At 38.7% G+C, this 20,127-nt stretch overlaps 1 protein-coding gene across 1 annotated transcript; it reads left to right on the top strand.

The window, feature by feature from the left end:
* Window positions 1-70: 70 nt before the first annotated feature.
* Window positions 71-16,047, top strand: mrpl3 (mitochondrial ribosomal protein L3). The gene is made up of 10 exons (XM_023959933.2): window positions 71-292; window positions 3,165-3,346; window positions 3,415-3,506; window positions 7,936-8,034; window positions 11,495-11,594; window positions 11,705-11,765; window positions 11,946-12,057; window positions 12,145-12,222; window positions 12,317-12,394; window positions 15,828-16,047. Exons 1-10 carry the CDS (start codon window positions 219-221, stop codon window positions 15,975-15,977), a joined length of 1,026 nt encoding a protein of 341 aa, XP_023815701.1. The 5' UTR covers window positions 71-218; the 3' UTR covers window positions 15,978-16,047.
* Window positions 16,048-20,127: the final 4,080 nt, after the last annotated feature.

The raw sequence follows: 20,127 nt of genomic DNA, 5'->3' as shown, positions 1-20,127 counted from the left end.
ATAATAATAATAATCGAAATGCGGTTGTGCCTCAGCGGAACTCTTGTTTGGATACCTCGCTCAGCGGAGCTATTTATCGTTACGTACCGGAAGCAGGGAGGGTGACATTTGTTGCAGGCGTGTGTTAGCGTTCGAGTTATTTATTTACCACCATGTCATTATAGTTTTCGTATTTCGCTTCTCGTTTTAAACCTCTGTAAAGTCGGATAAAGAGCGTGATGGCGGCATCGGGCTGGAGGTTTGTTCTTCAGCGCGGAAGCCGCTTCATTCTTTCAAGAACAACAGTAGAGAGGTAAAAATGCTAATGGCTAACTATATATCTTCTAGTCTACACCAGTTAGTTAGTTTAGGTAAGCCCATATGATCTTTTGCCTCACAACAGAGTCTAGTTGCTGTTCAGTGACAAAATTCTAAAGTTTATATTTGATTTTCCTGTATAGAATTTTTTCAAAGTCATAGACAGAGAAAATGTTGAACATTTTCTCTTTCCTTTTTCAATTTAAGTAAGTCTTCTGCAGCAGGGGATCATGGGTGTATGTTATTTTGAAAGGAACTTGTATGTGCTGCTGTCAAAATCAAGAGAAATATAGATTGTTGTATATTCAAAAATACAACACAACTGTAATTAAATTTTTGGATCATTTTTATAGGCTACATTTAAAAGAAATGACCAAAAACAAATATTTTTGGTCCTGTTTTTCTTTTCTTTTTTTCTGATTAGTTAGTGATGTTTGTGGCTCTCGTTGGAATTCCGTCAGTAAGAAGAAACTGGACCAAACGGCTCTTTTAGTGCATAATGTCTACACTATTGCCAATAAGTTGTTCTTATAATTCTATTTGGTTGTTTTTAACTGTTGATAAAAACTCGGGAACACTTTGTTTTAAGACAATGTTGGGTTTCTTTGTATTGATAAACAGCCATATAAATGTTAATTTTCAACATAACTGGAGTGTGACTTAATGGTGACTTTTAGAACAAATAATTGAAATGGTTAGGTGTCAAATTAGTCTTTTAGAGATGGGATATGAGACTAGATAAAATATTTTGAAGTGATCAGAGGCTCTGCTGCAGTAAATACATTTAAATGTCAAATATTGATCATGTCTTTTACAAATAAGGGAGCATAATATGAGATACGCATGTCCACTGGACTTTTCTCCCCTCCACAACTTCAAATAAATATGGATTTGGGCTAGAAATTATGCATTTTTTTTACATACAAAAAAATGACACTTTTATCTTTAGATATTTTTAATTCCATTGCAAAAAAATGAATCACAAATCACAATTTTTAACATACATGAAAGCAGAAAAAGGATAATTTTGCGATGAAAACGTGAACGATATTTTAAGATTATCTCCTTAATGCAAAGAAGCCAAATGCTAGGAAATGTTTTTTTTTAATAAGTATAGTATGAATTATAATTACATTGATTTAAAAAGTATTGATAGGGCTGGAATTGAATACATTGAGGGAATTTCTTCGCCATGGGAGCCCTGTAGAGGTTGCAGGGCTTCACTACAGAGATTGGTATGTTCATAATAGAAAGTAACTTGATATCCATCTTGGCACCCACAGCTAACTGATCATATTGATTGCTTCTGACTGATTTAAATGAGCTATCAGCTAATGCATTAGCACGCCTGATAACTTAGCAGACTGGCAGATCTAAGGGCGGCCCGTCTTTCCTCTTAGGACTAGAATAAATAGATGACTATTCTATAAAGTACTTTACATTCCGTTGAGTACAAAACGTTATTTTTAGACATGGAGTGAAAAAATCATTAGATTTTTTTTAAGCTGTTTTGTAAACAATGTTGGAAACCCCTAAATAAGTTACTTGAATAACTTGTATTTGTCATACATAATAACTAAAAAAGCATAAAATATCAGACCTTGGTTTAAGGAGGTGTTTAGCTAAATTGTTTAGAGCAAGTTAAACAAAATATGATCATGATATATAGTTTGTTTTTTGTAACAAAGTCTTGTGAAAATAATCAATGAAACAATTTCTGTGGCGGGAGGTGGGACCGTACACGCCTGTCATGTTTGGTTTGTGGATGTGTTCGAACCAAGCTCTGCTTTTTCAGTGCTGAATGAGGAAACGTGTGTTCTCAGCTGCAGCAGTGACGTGTTCACACAGAGGGCTGCTGCTGGCGATGACGACTGTGAAAAGAAAATGTGCAAATGTATTTTGGTGCCGAAACAAGAGCCGATTGGAGACACTGCTCTCAACAAACTTTAAAGAATAATTCAGACAGATTTGATGTGCTATTTTGAAGAATGATGACATTTTTGATGTACATTTGACCGTTGTTGATCAGTTATTTAATCATCATCAGCATTTTCTTTAGATTATAGTTTGTCATATTCTAAACATAACTCTTTGAAGAATTAAAAGTTAGTAAGTCGTTTATCAATATGTATCTATGTTACGAATAATAAATTATAATACATAAATAAATGATTGAAAATAAAAAATATTGAATATATACATGTATAAATTATATAATAATTTACCATTACAATATTACAAATAATGTAGATGAATAATAAGGGTTTAATGTTTCTTATCAGATGAAAACAGATCATCTGCAGGGATATTTGGATATTTGAGAGCTTGCTTGTAACGTGCTGATGCATGCTGGTCTTTGTACAACATGCATTGCACATTGGTACTCATGGCAGAGTTTTGGTCAGCTTAGACATAAACACTCACTTTTCTGTGCCGGCTCCACCTCCCACCTATTTTTTCTATCCTTGATGCAGATTCTCATGTCCCACAACATTTCCACAGACGGCTTTCATGTCCGCGTTACCACGGATCATTTCTATGACCGTCCCCAAGATGGAAATTCTTTTTTCCTTTTCACTGTGAGATTTTTCTGTTTTAAGAAATAAACAAAAATCCGATCGGTGATATCAGTGCTTCATCTTAAACTCTTTTCACGCTTCAATCTTTTGAAAGCTAACAAAAATAAAAGACATAATTCATAATTTTTTTGTATAGTTTAAAGAGCAGTTGGTGAATCCTCCCTGCACTGCAAAACAGCCCAAAAAGCCGCAGTACCCAGACAGATCTGCACCCTATACCTGTGCATACGACGAAAGCTTTATGTACCTTGAGATATTAGGAATGAATTCTCTTTCTATTTCTGTTAGCTCCTCCCAGTTGGTTGGCTGTATCAGGACTGTAAAGATCCCAACATGGTTTGAGGAGCACCTCACAGAAGACAACCAGAAGTACATGAGACACAGCATGGCAGAGGAGTACAGAAGACAGACAGCTGAAAGGCTCTGTCCTCTCAAAGACGAGCCGTGGCCTCGGCACGAGTGGACAGAAGGTTGGTGCCGTGATTAATGGAAGCTATGTTTGGCTGTTGCTCCTGCTTTTCATTCGTCTCCTTTTCAGGAAGCAGAAGAGTCGGGTTAGTTGCCATCAAGTTGGGGATGGCTCCTATCTGGACCAAAAGCGGAGAAAGACACGCAGTCACCATGTTACAGGTAGCTCACAGAAAACACATCCGTAGTATTTATCATGTATAACTGCAAATATTTCCCAGGAATCTTTTAGAGTTAATAAAATTAGTAAAGTTTTATATTTATAGGGAACAAACCAGCATTTCTGTTCTAATGTTACTCTTTCCTTCTCAGTGAGGTGAAAGCAGTAAACTGCAGTGCCAGGTTCACTCCTTTCACAAGTTAATTTTATTGAATGGTCTGTCAACTGAGTCCATTTAAAGCGAACACTGTCTGTGTTGGCCTCAGTCATTATTGATCGTGATTTACTGCAGCTGGACGCAGAAGAAGAACCCATTTCAGTAAAATACCACAGTTATCAGAATCAGAAATACTTTATTGATCCACACGTGGGAAATTTGTTTGTTACCATAGCAGTAAAAGAAGAATAGTTGTCATAAGAGAAAATAGAATATAAAAAACAAAAGAATTTAACATGAATGTAAACAAACAAGGTCGTATAATTTAAAGAGTAATTTACAGACAGGACCAGCAAAAAAAGACAAATGTCCAAAAGTTATCTGCTACCCTGGAAACTATTGTACAGTGTTATTGTATTTGGTAGGAAGGGTTTCCGGTATCGGACAGTTTTGGAGTGGATGTGTCTGAGCCTCCTAAAGAAGGAGCTCCACTGTTTGTCCAGAACAGGCTGCAGAGGATGGTCTGGGTTGTCCATAATGGATAAGAACTTGTTCAGTGACCTCCTCTCCAACACTGCTTCAACTGTTTCCTGTTTGCAGCCAATGACAGAACACGCCTTTCTGATCAGCTTGTTCAGTCTGTTGGCATCAATGACTGCAGTGCTGCTTCCCCAGCAGACCACAGAGGAGAACAAGGTGCTGGCCACCACAGACTGGTAGAAGATCTCCAGCATCTTACTGCATAGTTAAAGGACCTCAGCTTCCTTAGGAAGTAGAGTCTGCTGCAGGCCTTCTTGTACACAGCAGTACTGTGGCTCCTCCAGCTCAGTTTGCTGTCGATAGTCACTCCCAGGTATTTGTACTCCTCCACCACCTCCACATCCACATCCTTTCCCAGGATGCAGAGAGGCTGCCAGACTGTCCCCTTCCTTCTAAAGTCAATCACCATCTCGATGATCTTGTCCAGTGTCAGTATCTTGTGTCAGTTAATGATCCAAAAACCAAAGGAGCTTGGCCAAAGTAAAGAAGATGAACCTTTAAAGTCCTACTCCGATAATGTTTCGATCTAGAGTAAACCCTTGTTTTTCGCGGGGGTTACGTTCCAAAAAGAACCCGTGATAGGCAAAATCCGTGAACTAGAAACCTTTATTTTTTTCTTACAATTAATATACAATTAAATACTCTATTATACATTGAAAAGAAAGAACAAACCATTTTACAGGCTCAAGCATTTGTTTAACTAATAAGGGTACTTTAGAAACGTTTTTTTCCAACAAATAACTTCTGTACTGTACTGTCGAATAATAATTTGAATCATCAATGTGAACAGAAGGCTTCAAATCGCGGAGATTAGCCCCACCCACCGCGACCCGAGTAATTGGATTAAACAGGAGAAAATTTAAAATGGTTATGAAAAAATACAAAGTACAGTGGGACAAATAGTGACTCAGGTGTATTTCACTGCTCTTCAGACTGAGCCGCTGCATCCTGACTCCGCTCTGCAGTGTTTTCTTCTTTTAAAGCCCGCGGTGCAGCTGTGTTTGTTCGGTAGAAGAACATAGTGATAGGCAGTTGTTGTCGCTCTTTTTTCAATGGGTTTTAGAGAAACTCGAAATTGCAAGAGAATTTGCACGTATGTAATTTAAATTTGGCAAACTGTTTTACGTACCTGTACATATTATATATGTAGTTGTAGATTTAGATAAGTTAATTCTTCTCTAAGATTTCTGGTAAATCGCCTGTCCGTCCTGGGGGAGGATCCCTCCTTCATGTGGGCACCCCTGAGGTTTCTTCGTTTTTTCCGGAATCCGGTTTTTTTGGGAGTTTTTCCTTACCGCGAAGGGGGGTCTAAGGGCAGGGATGCCAGTATAGCTTAGTCAGTTTGTTAGTTCATTTTAGTATTTTTCTATTGAACTCTTTGTATTCGTGATCCTTTTGATTTCATGTTTTACTTCGAAGCCCATCGAGACGACTGTTGTTGTGATTTTGGGCTGTACAAATAAAATTGAATTGAATTGAATTGAATATTAAACTGCAACGTTAGTGACGCACAGGTAGAGAAGAAGCGGAGTGACTTTTTAGCCAATCACAATGCAGAACACAATGCACGATGCAAATCCGTGAAGTAGCGAAACCGTGAAAAGTAAACCGCGTTATAGCAAGGGATCACTGTATTTTCAAATCGTTCCCAGTGGTCTTTTAATTACAATCGTGCTGTTTTTAGCCAAAATCTAAAAACCTGAGTCCTTTTCTACGACCGTTTCTGCAGATGAGAAGAAGTTCATTAGAAATTTGCCTCTGAATTGTGGGCAGGACTGTTCCCCTTCCCGTTGCTGAGAGCTCTGAGGAGGGAGCTTTTGGTCCCCCCAGTGTATTTTCGACGTCACAAATACAAATGTGTCAAATATCTTTTTCAAACAGTATTCTTTCGCCTGCTCCTGATTCACGATTTGAATAAAGTAATACTCAGAAATACCATAAAAACAAGTTAAAAACACCATTTCCATCAAAGTGGGTCTTTAAAATGTAATCAAACATGCAAGAATACTTTACTTGCCTTATTGAAGTAGGTCACTCAATGGTGGTTGTAGGAGGAAGTCTGAGGCTCCTTCATCTCTCCATTGAGGCTCTTTGGCTTTGAAGACGATGCTTGGTCCTATTGCTTTAGTTAATTAAGTTTTGTCATTTATGTTTAGGTTTTCAACATGTTCGATAGCTGAACATAAATAATGGCAGATGGTTAAATCCATTGATTTATCACAAGAATCAGATTAAAGCTCTCCAGTGTCTAGTTGCTGTTCAGAGACAGTTCTTAAAGTTTATAATTGCATTGACATGCATGGATTTTTAATTGGATTCTACACCAATGTTGTCATGTTTATATTTGATAGTAGAAGGAGGAAAAGGATGAAGGCACACCAAAGTCTTAATTATGAAAAATGTCTCACGTTCTTACATTTTCAGGATGGCTGTGGATGATTAAAACAGTCTTAAAAGGGCTTAAAGTGAACTTTAGTCAAATAAGGCCCTAAAAGCATTACATTGTCCTAAACTTCGATTTTTTTCCTCACCAATGCAATGTGACTTCATGTCACTAAAAAAACATTTCCGGGATGTGCGGTGTCATAACTGGTGGTAAATCGTTTAACCTCATCTAGTTATTTTTTTAACTTGTGCTTGTTGGTGTGGGAAAATGAGGGGGCAAATTCACGGAGAAACTGGACAAAAATAAGGATTACGGTACCTAGTGGTGGTTAAAACCGGTTAGTGGAAATCGTTATGAAGTATAAACTGTACAGTTTGCTGAAAGAAAATGAAACGGGCACGGTGGGGATCAAAGTGATGAAATCGCATGTGCAGAGCAAGAATCGGCAGACTCTAGCTCGTTGTTTCCTCTTCTTTGTACGTACTGTCTTAAATTTCACTTCTGTAAATTAGTTGACACCTTGATTTTTTTTTTAATTCAAGTAACTCTGCTGCAGCAGGAGGCTCCTTTTTTACAAAAGGTGTATTTTATTTTGAAAGGAACCTGTTTGTGCTGCTATTACATCCTCATATATATATAGATATTTTTAGAAATATGTGTAAACATTTAGATGCTACATTTTATAAATGATCAGTTTAATGGCCACTTAAACATAGATGAAGTGTTTTTTTTTCCAAATGGAGAGGTGGTGCTAAGCGGCTCCCGCTGGGTTTTGGTCAAAAAGAAACTGGAGCAATACGATTCCGTGTTAAAGGTTGCAGACCCCTGACCATTAGGGCAGCAATGATAATTCTTCGTACAAGAGATTTTTAAACTGTAACAGAAAGCAGCACTTCAGTAAGTGATGCTTCTAGATGATGGACAGGACACTAGAGCAGTTTGATTGATCGTTTTTGACAATCTCTAACAGTGACAGATCTATAACAACATGGTTTTTCCAGCTGGAAAAGCTTGTATTTAGGCTTGTCAGGGGAAAAGGGATCCCAATTCATTACCTTAAAAAATGAACAAACCACAAGTTGTTTTTCAAAAATATTGACTATTTAAAGTTGGGTTTAGTCTCAAACTTCAGTGGCAACAAATGAACCCTGTGGATGGATATTAATAGTTTACACCCACCTTTCTACCTCCTTGCTTAGCTATATCATTGCTCATGAGAAATAGAAAGTGCATGACAATGTGCAATTAGACTTTCAATTAAATGCTAATACCAGTGCTGGCTCTCGTGTTCTTCGCTTAGTCAAGCATGGATTTACCGTAATTGTTTGTTTTTTAAACTTTTCTTCAGGTGCAGGACTGCCATGTCATAAGGTGCATGTCTAAAGAGGAGTATGACGGCCATTCAGCTGCTCTGGCTGTGGGTGGGAAAAACGTCTCACCGTTCTATGTAAGTGATTTCCCTGATTATTAAACACGGTTTCAGCTGTTTCATCAAATGTGCTGACTTTGTATGACGAGAATTAAAAGTGAAGAATAACTTTTTTACGTTTGATTTGCTAAAGAGTTTCTGACAGCCTGCTTTGCCTCTGCTTTCAAGTAATAGGCCTGCAGACCATGAAAATAGTAATAGACAGGTCATTACTTAATATTCTTCATTCATGTTTTATTGTATTTGCATTAGAGATGTCCCGATTCAGTCACAGGATCTGAAATCAGGCCCGATCCCGTGGTTCCAGACTCGGTCAGGATCAGACGTGGCATATATTTATTTTAGTCTCATTTTATGATCAAGCGCTGTGTATTTCAAGCTTATTATTACAGATAAAAATCCTTCTGATAGTCTGAATATCATGAACTGATCACATTATTTTATTGGCATAAAGCGCAGCAGAATACGGCAGCAGTTCCATAACGTTAGCGAGAAATTCAAAGATTTGGACTTCCGGGCTCAATGACACTTATTAAAAATGTTTTAAACTGACAGGAAGTGTCTCTATTGGTTTGTTCTAACTCAACCTACAAAAGGCATTTCAATAGATGGATACACGTGTTTTTTTTTCTTTTTAATGAGACTGAAATGGAGAGACGGCAGTGAGGTGGCTGCCAAGGGACCGTCTACAAAGTGCAAACTTCTGGAAAAAGTGATAGAAAAAAAATTCAATGATGACTAGAACAACCGACACGAATAATGGTTTCATTATTTCACTGGTAGGTCTGCACAATAAATCGCAAATTTATCGTTATCGCAGTATCAAACTGCAATACGCATTTTGCAAAAGTCTATGAAAATCCCAATAAATGGTTCCCTTAAATATTCTAAAACAATCTTATGGCAGCTTGTATTTAACAAATCAAATAAATTCATTTCTGGATTTGACCAATCGGATGGACTCCTTTTGTGTTAGATGACCGCCTCCTATGTAGACGAGGCTCATCTGGAGTAATTTAAGTTATGTTGACTCTTAATTTAAATTAAACTGGTGCAAATGGAAATTATGTATTTAGATGTTTTGCTATTTGTTCATGTATCGCAGGTCAATTGATCAGTAATATTGCAAATCACAAGTTTTTCTCCTATCGTGCAGCCCCACTAGTCATGAATACTAGTTATTGTTTTTAGGAAATATTAGTGGAGATTTGAATCGCATGTGTTCAGTATCTGTGAAGATACCGAAGCTGCAGTCCCAAGACTTTATCACATGACTCATTATCACCAATTTCTACTTATTGATAGTTTTTTCTAGTTGATAGTTGCACCGTTTTTGCTTGATTGTTCAAGCTGCTTCACAGATGGGCTCTGTTTGTGTTGAACAAACAATAAATAAAATTATTATAGGGGAAAATTTGGGTTTGTTCATTTATTTATTTATTTTTAAATGCGTTATAAAAGTATTGGATCGGAATTTAGTTATTATCATATGACTTATGACATATGACATATGCTCATTATCGGATGACTTGGAATTGGATCAGGTCAACAAAAAAAAACTAGACCGGGCAACCCTATTTTACATAACAGCTTAGCTGCAGCAAATGTATTTTTTAAACGAGATTTTCTTTTTATTAATTCTTTTAAATTTGTACGTAATCATTAATTTATGTGTTTATTTATTCATTAGGATTTTTCTCATCATTATGCCCAACATTTATCTAATTCCCGCTCGCAGGCATGCATGGCATCCAAACAAATGACCACACCGTGCTTCATGTCTGCTTGGTAAATTACCAGCAAGAGCTTCTTCTCTCAAGTGTATACTTGGTGAACAAAGCATGACAAATGTTCTGCTGTTGGCTGCGACTTTTGATGCTCTTCTAGCTCAAAGGAAAAGAAGACCTAGTGGATTTCATGCCCACAACAAGTGTAGAGTAGTAATTACTGTGATTACTAATGTGCCACAGGGTTACCACTAGTTTTGATTTTACTTAAAAAGGCAAAAGTCATGCGGAAACTCAGAGGGAGTCTCCATAAAATCGAATTATCCCCTGTAAGATATTTTATTTTAGGGAAAAGACGCCACCTTGAATGTGGATCTATTGCAGCCCTTTCTTAAATCTTCTCCTCTGCTTTCATATCTTCTTTTCGTTTTAGTACAGCTTTATTTTAGAAATCACTTTGCTTACTTTTAAGCATTTATTTACACCTTGACCAAACCTCATAAAAAAGACAAAAATAGAACTATTTATGCACTGAAGAATTTCACACTGTTCTTGGTGTTTTTCCTACAGTTTATGCCTTACAACTGTCTTATAAAAGTCCCGGCCCAATCCTCTTATGATCTATTGTCAAAGTGTTCCCAGTGGTCTTTTAATTGTGATTATTCCGTTTTAGCCCAAAATCCAAAAACCTGTGTTGTTTTCTAGGACATAGTTTCTGCAGAGCGGCAGTAGTTCATCAGAAATTCACCTCTAAGTTGTGGGTGGGACCGTTTGTGTGGAGCAACCGCGCCTCCCTCTCTGTTTACATGCTCCCCCCGCTAGCTTACAGCCCCTCACACCCCCAACCTAACATTAGCGGTGCAACAACATTGGAGCTTTGCAGTCGTACAGTTTTGAGTCAGACGCCAGCTCAGACGAGCAAAACAAAGACGTTCATGGATCTAGTCGTCTACAAGTGTAAGCATCAGAATCGAGTGGAGAAGGGAACTAGTGATTTGTTTTTCATCTGCTCCTGATTCCCAACAATTTGCATGAAGAAATTCTCTGAAGTGCAATTTTGAGGTTAATTTTCTTATTATATGTGATCCATCATCAGAAAAATACAACAAAAACACGTTTAAAGCAACAGTTTTCTTTGGATCAGGTTTTTAAAGCTTACGGTCTTCTCCATTATGTTATTATGGCCCCAAATTGACTCAAACCTGTGGTAAAACTACGATCCTGCAATCACTTTGTGAACCAACGCTAAAATATCATATTTAGAAAAAAAAACTTTTTTAAGAAAACCCACAAGCATGATAAGATGAAGAAACAACAGAGCAAGAATAAAAAAATGGAGGTGTGATTTATTCATTGATGTTTGACAGATTGGTGCCAGGATTTCGTAGATGGAGTTTTTATTTATTTATTTATTTATTTTTTTGGAAGCCCTTTCACACAGCCACGTCATTTTTCAGAGGCAGAGTTTGTTGAAGCGAGAAGCTTTGGCAGCCTGATTCTCAGGCAACAAACGGAAAGAGGGAGAGTTTGGAGGGACTAGAGGCGGTGAGACGAGAGCGGAGTGGAGTGAAAGCAAATGTCATGGAAGCTCACTGCCAAGATCGCTCGTGTGATTCTGAGAGTTAGTGCGTTTAGCTCCTGTACAGTTATAACAAGCCCCTGGTTTATTTAAAAATCCCCCAAAATGTCAAGGTGGCATCAATCAACCTCTTTTTTTTTTTTTTTTTTTTTTTTATCTCAATGACTGACAGAGGTCGGAAAAGGCAATGGAGCTGTTCAGGAATGCAGGAGTGCCCCCAAAACAGAAAGTGACCATCTTTAAGGTGTCTGACAACGCCATCATTAAACCAGGTTGGTAGCTTTACTCGTTTTATGGCTGTTTCCATGCCACACACAGAGATTTTCTTTTTTCAGCTCACGTATACAAGCGTTTGTGATGCAGTGTTTTGTCTTGTGTGAAGGCACTCCTCTGTATGCAGCACACTTCCGTCCAGGCCAGTATGTGGACGTCACAGCCAAATCGTAAGTTGTGTTCTTCCAAAGTTTCCACATTTTTTTTCTCTCCGAGGAATGTTTTTGGCTCATGATGCGTCTGACTTTCAGCACCATTTTTTTTTTTTTTTTGATTTATTCATAGAAAGTTTGGAGTTTAGTTTTAATAGAAGCAACAAATCGGTGAGCTTCTCTTGTGTTTTTGTGCAGCATCGGGAAAGGCTTTCAAGGTGTAATGAAGCGATGGGGATTCAAAGGTCAGCCAGCCAGCCACGGTCAAACAAAAACTCATCGCAGACCAGGAGCTTCTGGACCAGGGGGGGTCAGACATCCAGCTTACACACACGCTGTGAAATCAGGTCGCTTCTAATTAGTCATTTAAATGAGATTTTTTCCCAACGACATTTAGGATCCAGCCAAAGTTTTCAAAGGGAAGAAGATGCCTGGCAAAATGGGGAACGTGTTTGTCACAGCTTATGGACTGAAGGTAGATGCAGATGCAAACGCTTGCTTTAAGTTTGCTTGACCTTGCAGCCTGCCTCAGTGCAACACACCCTTATTTGCCCCATCTGTGGTTTCAGATATGGAGGGTCAATACCAAGTACAACGTGCTGTATGTCCACGGCTCTGTCCCTGGACACACAAACTGTGTCCTGAAGGTAAGGATAATCAGACGTACACACTCTAAATTAAAGTGTGAAAGGAGACGGCGAGGTTTTCTGATGATGACAAGTGACCTTGCACCTGTAAAAAACACCATCGCACCTGTAAAAAAACACCATCGCACCTGCAGGACGGCACCATTCATCTTCTCTGACGTTGTGCTGGATCAGCACTGTGTGTTTGTGTGTTTTTTTTCCAGGGGGCAATGAGAGTGTGGGCTGTAATGATGTTAGTAATATCCACAGCATCCATCTCCATACTCAGCATGTAGTGCTTGTCTCACGAGTGTGTGAGTGTTTACATGCACGCGGCCCATTATTTGTTTTGGAGACAACTAGTAATGAATACAAATGTTCTTTGCATTTCACCCATTTCAGCCTCACACACACACACACACACACGCACACACACAGGCCTCGATTACTCCTCGATAATATTTTCCCCTGCAGACCACACGTCTTATATTGTCTTATATCGCTTATTTTTGTGTCATAAATGTCCTGATATCAAAATGGAAATGAGCAACGACAGCAGTTTTTTTGCTGATTTCCATTTTGAAAATCTTTTTAGCAAATTAAAAACTTTTTAAGGATTGTGTTGTAGGTTTGTCTTAGTCTTTTGGTTTGTGACTTAAAAAAATAATTTGATTCATATAAGACATGACATATGTGTATACCCAGTGAATGTCGGCTCAAAAATGTCCCCCTCTTTTATTTAACATTTAACTCTAGCTGGTATTGCATGCAGCTATATAAGAATAATATATAAAACAGAACGTGCAGTGTTTGTGTTTCTAAAAGCCCCGAGCAGCGTTGCGAGGCCCACAGGCGCTACCTCCCCTCGCTACCGTCCTTTGACCCTCTCTCATTGGTTAAGCAGATACGACACGCCCCTTATTCTCCTCCTCTGCCTAAGGCCTTGGTCAGAGCTGCATAAAAAAATTGTTTTTCAAAGAGGTTAAGTTTTATTTCCATAGCAACCACTTTATTATGTCACTTTTAGAGGAATCGGAAAAAGTACATTTTTAAATTTTCGTTGGCAATGCAGGTTTTTTGTGGACCACACCCACATTCCTAATATAGTCATATTGTATGTCATACCACTTTATTCAGCCCAAACCGGGGATTTATGTCTTAAATTCTCACAATGTTCCGGTAAAAAATAAGCGAGCAACAGGGGAACGCCACTTTTGTAAACCCGCCACGCCAACACTGTTACCTGAAAGCTAAAAGTGACAGCTAACTGCGATCGTCGCTGCTAATGTCTGCTCCTTTTCTACGTATTCTACGTCTAAAATAAAGAATAATTACAATAACAGTAAAAAGAGTGTTAAAAGAAGCTCGGCAGACCTTGACTTTCATAACTGGTGGTGACCAGTCTAAGCCTCCCTAGGGGGTGTTTAAATTTGTACAAATTTGTGAAGATCACTCAAACAAAAGTATTCTTTTCCACAAAAATGGCCAAATTTCACACTTTGCCAGAAAAGGGCAAGCCGTAGGTCCTCTGGTCATCCCATAATAATTTCAAAACTTCCTTTCGATATCTGCAACATCTTGGTTTTGTTACTCGATTTGAGCAATTTTTTAAGCCCTACAAAAGATTTAGGCCCCATTTTTGATGGTTTTACCCACTATGATGTCTTTTTTTTGGGGGGGGGGGGCCGTTTACTATGGCCAAAATACAGGGTAGTAGGTGCATGCTAATTTTGGTTAACTTTTGAGTTTGTGCACAGAAAAAGAAAGATCTGTAAGAACAATATGGTCTTTTGAGTCCAGGACTGCTGGGAACTCAAACCAACGTCTTATCTTTTAAAAAGGGACTTAAAATCAGCTGTTGGATATTTGTAATAAGTATTTAAAGCTGCGTATATTTCAGTGGTTTACTGACAGAGTATTTTTATTAAACTGAAACCCATTTTAAAGGTTTATAGAATTTCCAGCAAAAGTTGTAGAAAAGGCAGAGGCAGCTGCTCTGCTGTCGATGCAGTCATGCACGCTTGTCAGCCGCACAGCCCAGCTCAGGGCCACTGTTTCACACTGCCAACCGTGCTTGGAAAAAGCTGTATTTTAACAACGTTTCACCTGTGAGTTATTGAACCTGGAAGTCTGCACCTGTGAAGCGTCACGGCGCTTGATGCATGAAGGCAGGGAGGCCACTCTGGATTTCGATAGCCTACCTTGTGCGCTCAAGCCTTTTGCGTTTATTTTAGTTTAAACTTGATGAAAAACGTTGGCGTTTGCAGCTGCTTGCAAATTTACTTTCCTGTCTTTTTTTGTTATTAGTCGGTTATAAGTTGTAGTACTTAAGACTTTGGGCTAAAAATACTAAGAACACATTTACAGTTGTAGTCTGATTTCTACCAAGTGCCATGGAAACAGGGAAGTTCCTGAAAGACAAAATGATCATGACAAGACATTACGATGGCAAGAGGATTGTGTTTCTATCATTTTTGTAAATTTAGTCATTTGTTTAAAGAGCAAAAGAGAAAATGGTCACAGATTGGATGATGATTGTTCTTCTGACTACCAGAAAAATAATGTTTTAAATCCTCCAGAACCTACAATTCCCAAAACCCCACCCCTTTTAGTTTTTAGTATCATTAAAAAGCCCCAAATGTCCTCTGTAGAGACATACCATTGACTGTTTTGGGGGACAGGAGTGAGGGACCCCTCCCCCCTAATTTTCTAAACAGGAAGTACATGTTCTTACTAGTACAGTTTTTTTTGTCATGGTATTTTTCTATAGTGCAAGTTATTTAAGTTATGAACTGGCCAATCAGATCCCTCAACAAAACTATGTAGTCTCACGTTGAACGCTCAAAATGTTTGATTGACAGGTTTTGTCAAGCTTGTTGGACTTGCAACAAGCTTACTCCTGATTGGCAAGAGTGGTTGCCATAGAAACCATGTGTCATGACAGAAAATTACTGCCAAAAAATGGCGACTAAATTGACTTCATTTCACAGGAGCTGAAAGTAAGTCATTTTTATGGCTGACATCACACTCACTCAGTCCAGTTCTCATATACAGTCAATGGTAGATACAGTGGTGGTTTTACCTATGGGCAACGTGGGTGGTCAGGGGAATAAAGGGGGGGGATTAAAACTATGGCCAGTGTTTTTTTTTTTCCAATCGTTTTCTATACTAAAACCTTACAGTGCAAGATAAACTATTATCAAGTTGTATGCAGTGATTGGGAGGTTTATGTTTTCTACAGAGGAAAACAGAGATAAAATATCCATTGCTGGTTGTCTGGAGGTCAAGAGACATTTTGATTGTGACCCAAGATTTCTCATCCATTATGGAAATGTATCACTAATTATTTCTACATCACTTTTTTTTTTAAACCAAACTTACAACACATGTAGATTAATAAAAGTCAGTCCCTTTCATTTCATTATTTCACATTAGTGTGTTTTTTGGGATGCAGGTCAGAGATACAGTGCTGCCAACCAGAAGGTCCACCATTCTCAACCCTCCTTTTCCTACCTACTTCACCGAGGAGGAGGGGGACCTGGACGAAGACCTGTACAATGACGACTTGTTTGTTCACACAGAGCCATCAGTGACTTTGAGCTGAATACAAAGTCAGTCTTTCCTAAACCCTTCCTCTGTATGTGAAGGCTTCAATAAACTCCTCTCTCTTGAAATGTTGTGCTGTTTTTTTGTGTGTCGCTGACAGAGATACAGCAGAACCACCACGGTCTGTTTGATTAAAAACATTATTGCTCAGCCTCTCCCCCCTGAAACCATGGTAACCGTTGGACTGATGATGTCACTAAAGGATCCCCTTGCTAAAAAGGGAAAAGGGAAAGAAAAAAAAAGACAATGGAAGGAAAACATGGAGGGAAAATGTGCAATATGTATGCAGGAGGAGATGGAGGGAAGAAATGGGTAAAAGTGAGGGGCATACGAAGAAAGGGGAAAAGAATTGGAAGGAAATACAAAGGAGTTGATGGACGGAAGGCGTGCGGAGCAGCTGACAAGGGCAGCGAGGAAGAGCCAGGGATGAAGGCTGACAAAGGTTGACATTTGTGAATAAAAAAGGATAAATGGGGACATAAATGTTGCAGGAAGAACTGCTGGGCGCTCAAGTCTGTATTTACATGAAAGAGAGGCTGACAATTCCCGTTTGGCTGTGTGTAAGCCTCTTCTTTTTTTAACAATAAGTAATCGAATACAAATCATGTCCTTCTAACTGCTTCAGTTTTGTGTAAATCTGTCCTTAGGGGGTCTACATGTAAGAGCCCCCCCTCTCACTCTGCGGCTCTGTTTGGCTTGTAGTTGACACCAACAATAACCAGGCTTTTGTTTGAAATGCTGACAAGACGCAATGATGCCTCACAGAATCCCTGCAGCAGCAGCAGCAGATGCACGGCATCTATGCCTGTAATTGAATCAACAAACAGATGCTGGCTCCCTGAACGCACCACGACCGCCCATCTTTAAGCCATAAAGACGTGCAGTGATGAGTGCGTCTGTTGCAACCTTTGTCCTGCTCCATTTAGCATGCCACAGCTCGTAGGTCTGTAAGGCAGCAGCGGCTTCTTTGAAATGATAATGATATCGTTTGAAGGTCCTGCTCTGTGGAGCCTGCACATCATCAGGCTCCTGTGGGGGTGGATGAGATAGATGGTGGGGCTGGGGTCACTGCTTATTAAAGCAGAAAGAGAAAAAAAAATAGAGTAGGGAGACTAAAGTCTTGCCTTTTCACGTCGCTCTTGTTGGTGTTTAATAACTTTATGTAATAATGGATCAGCAGGGTTTTCTTTTTGTTAGAAATCCACTTTAATTCTTTTGAGCGAGCAGCTCATTTTCATGGTTTCCTTTGTTGGCGAATCCTTCGCATCACCACAGGGCTTTCTGTTATCAGTGTCAGCTTTATTAGGCCAACAGCCCTGACCTGGATCTAACTTTCATCGCTGCTGCAGCACACAGGAGAATTTACACTCTAAAGAACCATGAATAAAAATGACACTTAAAATGCTTTTATAGCTCTCTGACACTGATTTGAAATAGACCTGCAGTTCTACACTCAGTTGAATAACTATCATTATAAGACAAGAGGAAATAAGTATTTGATTCTCTGCTGATTATGTAGGTTTGCCCACTTAAAAAGAAATTGACAGTCTGTCATCTTAATGGTACATTAGAACAACGAGCGTTCTGGTTCACACAGACCAATTAGACTGTCCTAATCAACCTAAATAAAAGACACCTTTTGGAACTTATCACCTGTAGAAGAGATACCTGTCCACAGAATCAGTCAGACTCCAAACTCTCCAACATGGGAAAGACTAAAGAGCTTTCAGTGCATTTAAGGGAGAAGATTGTAGACCTGCAGAAAACTGGAATGGACTAGAAAACCATCAGCAAGAAGCTGGAGGTTAAGGGGACAACTATTGAGAGCCAAAATACAAGAACGTGGCCATAAATCCAATGCTTATGTTGATGGGTTTTTTAAGTTTGTTTGTTTAACATAAACCGAAAGAAATATCTCTAAAAAAAATTGTTAAAACAAAGGTCAATAGAAACTGAACAGAGATATAAGTCATACAAAAAATAAACAAACTGACACAGTAAAAAGTGTACTTCAATAATCTAAATCTACTCTGAAGCGAGTTTGGGAAATATGAAATAGCATCATTAAAAATGGGACAAAAAGCGTACATACCCAGATTACTTTACAGATGAAAACGGTCAAGGCTATAACATCAATGAAGCAGCAAACGGCCTCAATAACTATTTTGTAAACGTGGGTCCAGAGTTGGCAGCAGAAATTCCAAAATGCAAAACCAGCAAAGACAATAATCAAACGGGTCCCACACTCCATCTTTCTCTCTGATGGGAACGAAAATGAACTGATATCAATTGTAGATAAATTCAAGAGTAAAAACTCAAAAGATTGTGAGGATGTAGGTATGACAGTGGTGAAAAAGGTCATTAATAAGATCTCTAAGCCTCTAACCTACATATATAACTTATCATTGCAAACTGGGAGATTCCCTAACCAAATGAATATTTTAAAAGGTATCCCTATTTATAAGAGTGAAGACAAACAGATTTGCAAACTATAGACCTGTCTCTCTTCTTCCCCAACTTGATCTGCAATATCTAGATTGAATGAAATTGTATTCTGGTTATAATCAACAAGTCCTACATATATGTATCTGTTACATGGTGTGTGATTCACATCACTGTTTACTGAAATCAGGAATGAATGTTTTCTGAAGATAATCAGTCATTACTAGGCACTGGATTTTTCAGAACCGGATGCCCAAAACAATGTAAAACTATCAAATGAATGAACTCAGCAGGGTCGGGATTATAAAAGCTCGCTTCTTCCCACTCCTTTTCAAGCAATAAATCAAGCTCAGCATGTTTTTAGTTTATGATCACTTTATTTAAGTAAGCAAATGTGACTTAAGTGTGTCTTTGCTTTTGTTTGTCTGTTTTTTTTTATCTATGTTTTTCCTCACTTCTGCAATGAGTTTGATAAATCTGCATCATTCTTTTTATTGTATTGACTCAATTAATGCTTAAAATAAAACAATCCAAATCAAATCTCAAAGCAGCTGGAACCACAGTCACCAAGAAAACCATTGGGAATACTTTGCGCTGCAATACCTTAACATCTCGCAGTGCTCATAAAGTAGCTCTGCTTACGAAGGCACATGTGGAGACCCGCCTGAAGTTTCCCAACGAACACCTTCATGATTTAGAGATCAGAAGATCAGAGATCAGAAAGCCAGCTTCACAGAAATTAATGAACTTTCAAAATAGTTTTAGTGTTTTTCCAATCAAAAAGCTGAAACCATTACTTTGAAAGCAGAGATGTGCTTTGAACTACAGTTCACATCCAAGCGAATCAATCTTAGTTTTGTGTTTGGAACTTCTAGCACTGCAACAAACAAAACCACACACCTAATGCACCTGTGCACCCATTTTCTTATCCTTAATTGCTCTTGTTTTCACTTATTAAAGAGCTGTCGAAGTTTCGGCTGATTCGAGACTTTTCTGGGAAATCATTTAGAGTGTTTGGCAGGGGGTCAGCCTGTGATTTTGACCCTGTTTCCACATGATGGATCTACTTCTCCGCTTTTGCTGGCTCAACACATAAGAAATCTGATTTCCATTAGTGAGGAGGACAGTCACAAACACACTCACAGAGCTACGATTGCACACTTCACAGTGACTTTCTCTGTCTCTGAAAGACATACCTTCTTTACAGCCTCATCAATCTCCATCCAGTACTTAAGCTCAAACTTTATTCCTACTTTAACTTCACTGCAGAAGAATTATAACCCAGGGTATTTTCATTTTGGTAGCTAAATGAAGCCACAATTTCGAAAAGGGGGATCTACCTCACTTACAGGAACGCTGGGTTGATACATCTCTGTAGACGTCGTTATAAATTAGGCCTGCACTTTGAACCATTGGCTAAATAGTCCGCCTCTCTTCTCAGCCAATCACACTCAATATTTTGTCTTTAAATTCTCCCACCTTCTCCACCTGGAGTGATGCTTTGGAATGGTCTGGCCTCTAACCCTTTAACACCAGAGCTTTAGCTCCAGTGTTTACATTATTTTGACTACTTTAACCCTTCAGTTGTTTAACATAATTCCAGTAGAGTCTGTTGGGGTGAAAAGCAGCCATGCGCTGATATGCAACACTTTACAGTAGTGACGTCTTTACGCAATCAACGCACATCAGCTGATTCTGTTGCCCAA

This window comes from Oryzias latipes, chromosome 11 (genome assembly GCF_053564925.1).
Source record: "Oryzias latipes strain Hd-rR chromosome 11, Olatipes_Hd-rR_3.1".
Lineage (NCBI taxonomy): Eukaryota > Metazoa > Chordata > Actinopteri > Beloniformes > Adrianichthyidae > Oryzias > Oryzias latipes.
This window is presented reverse-complemented; position numbering and strand designations above follow the sequence as displayed.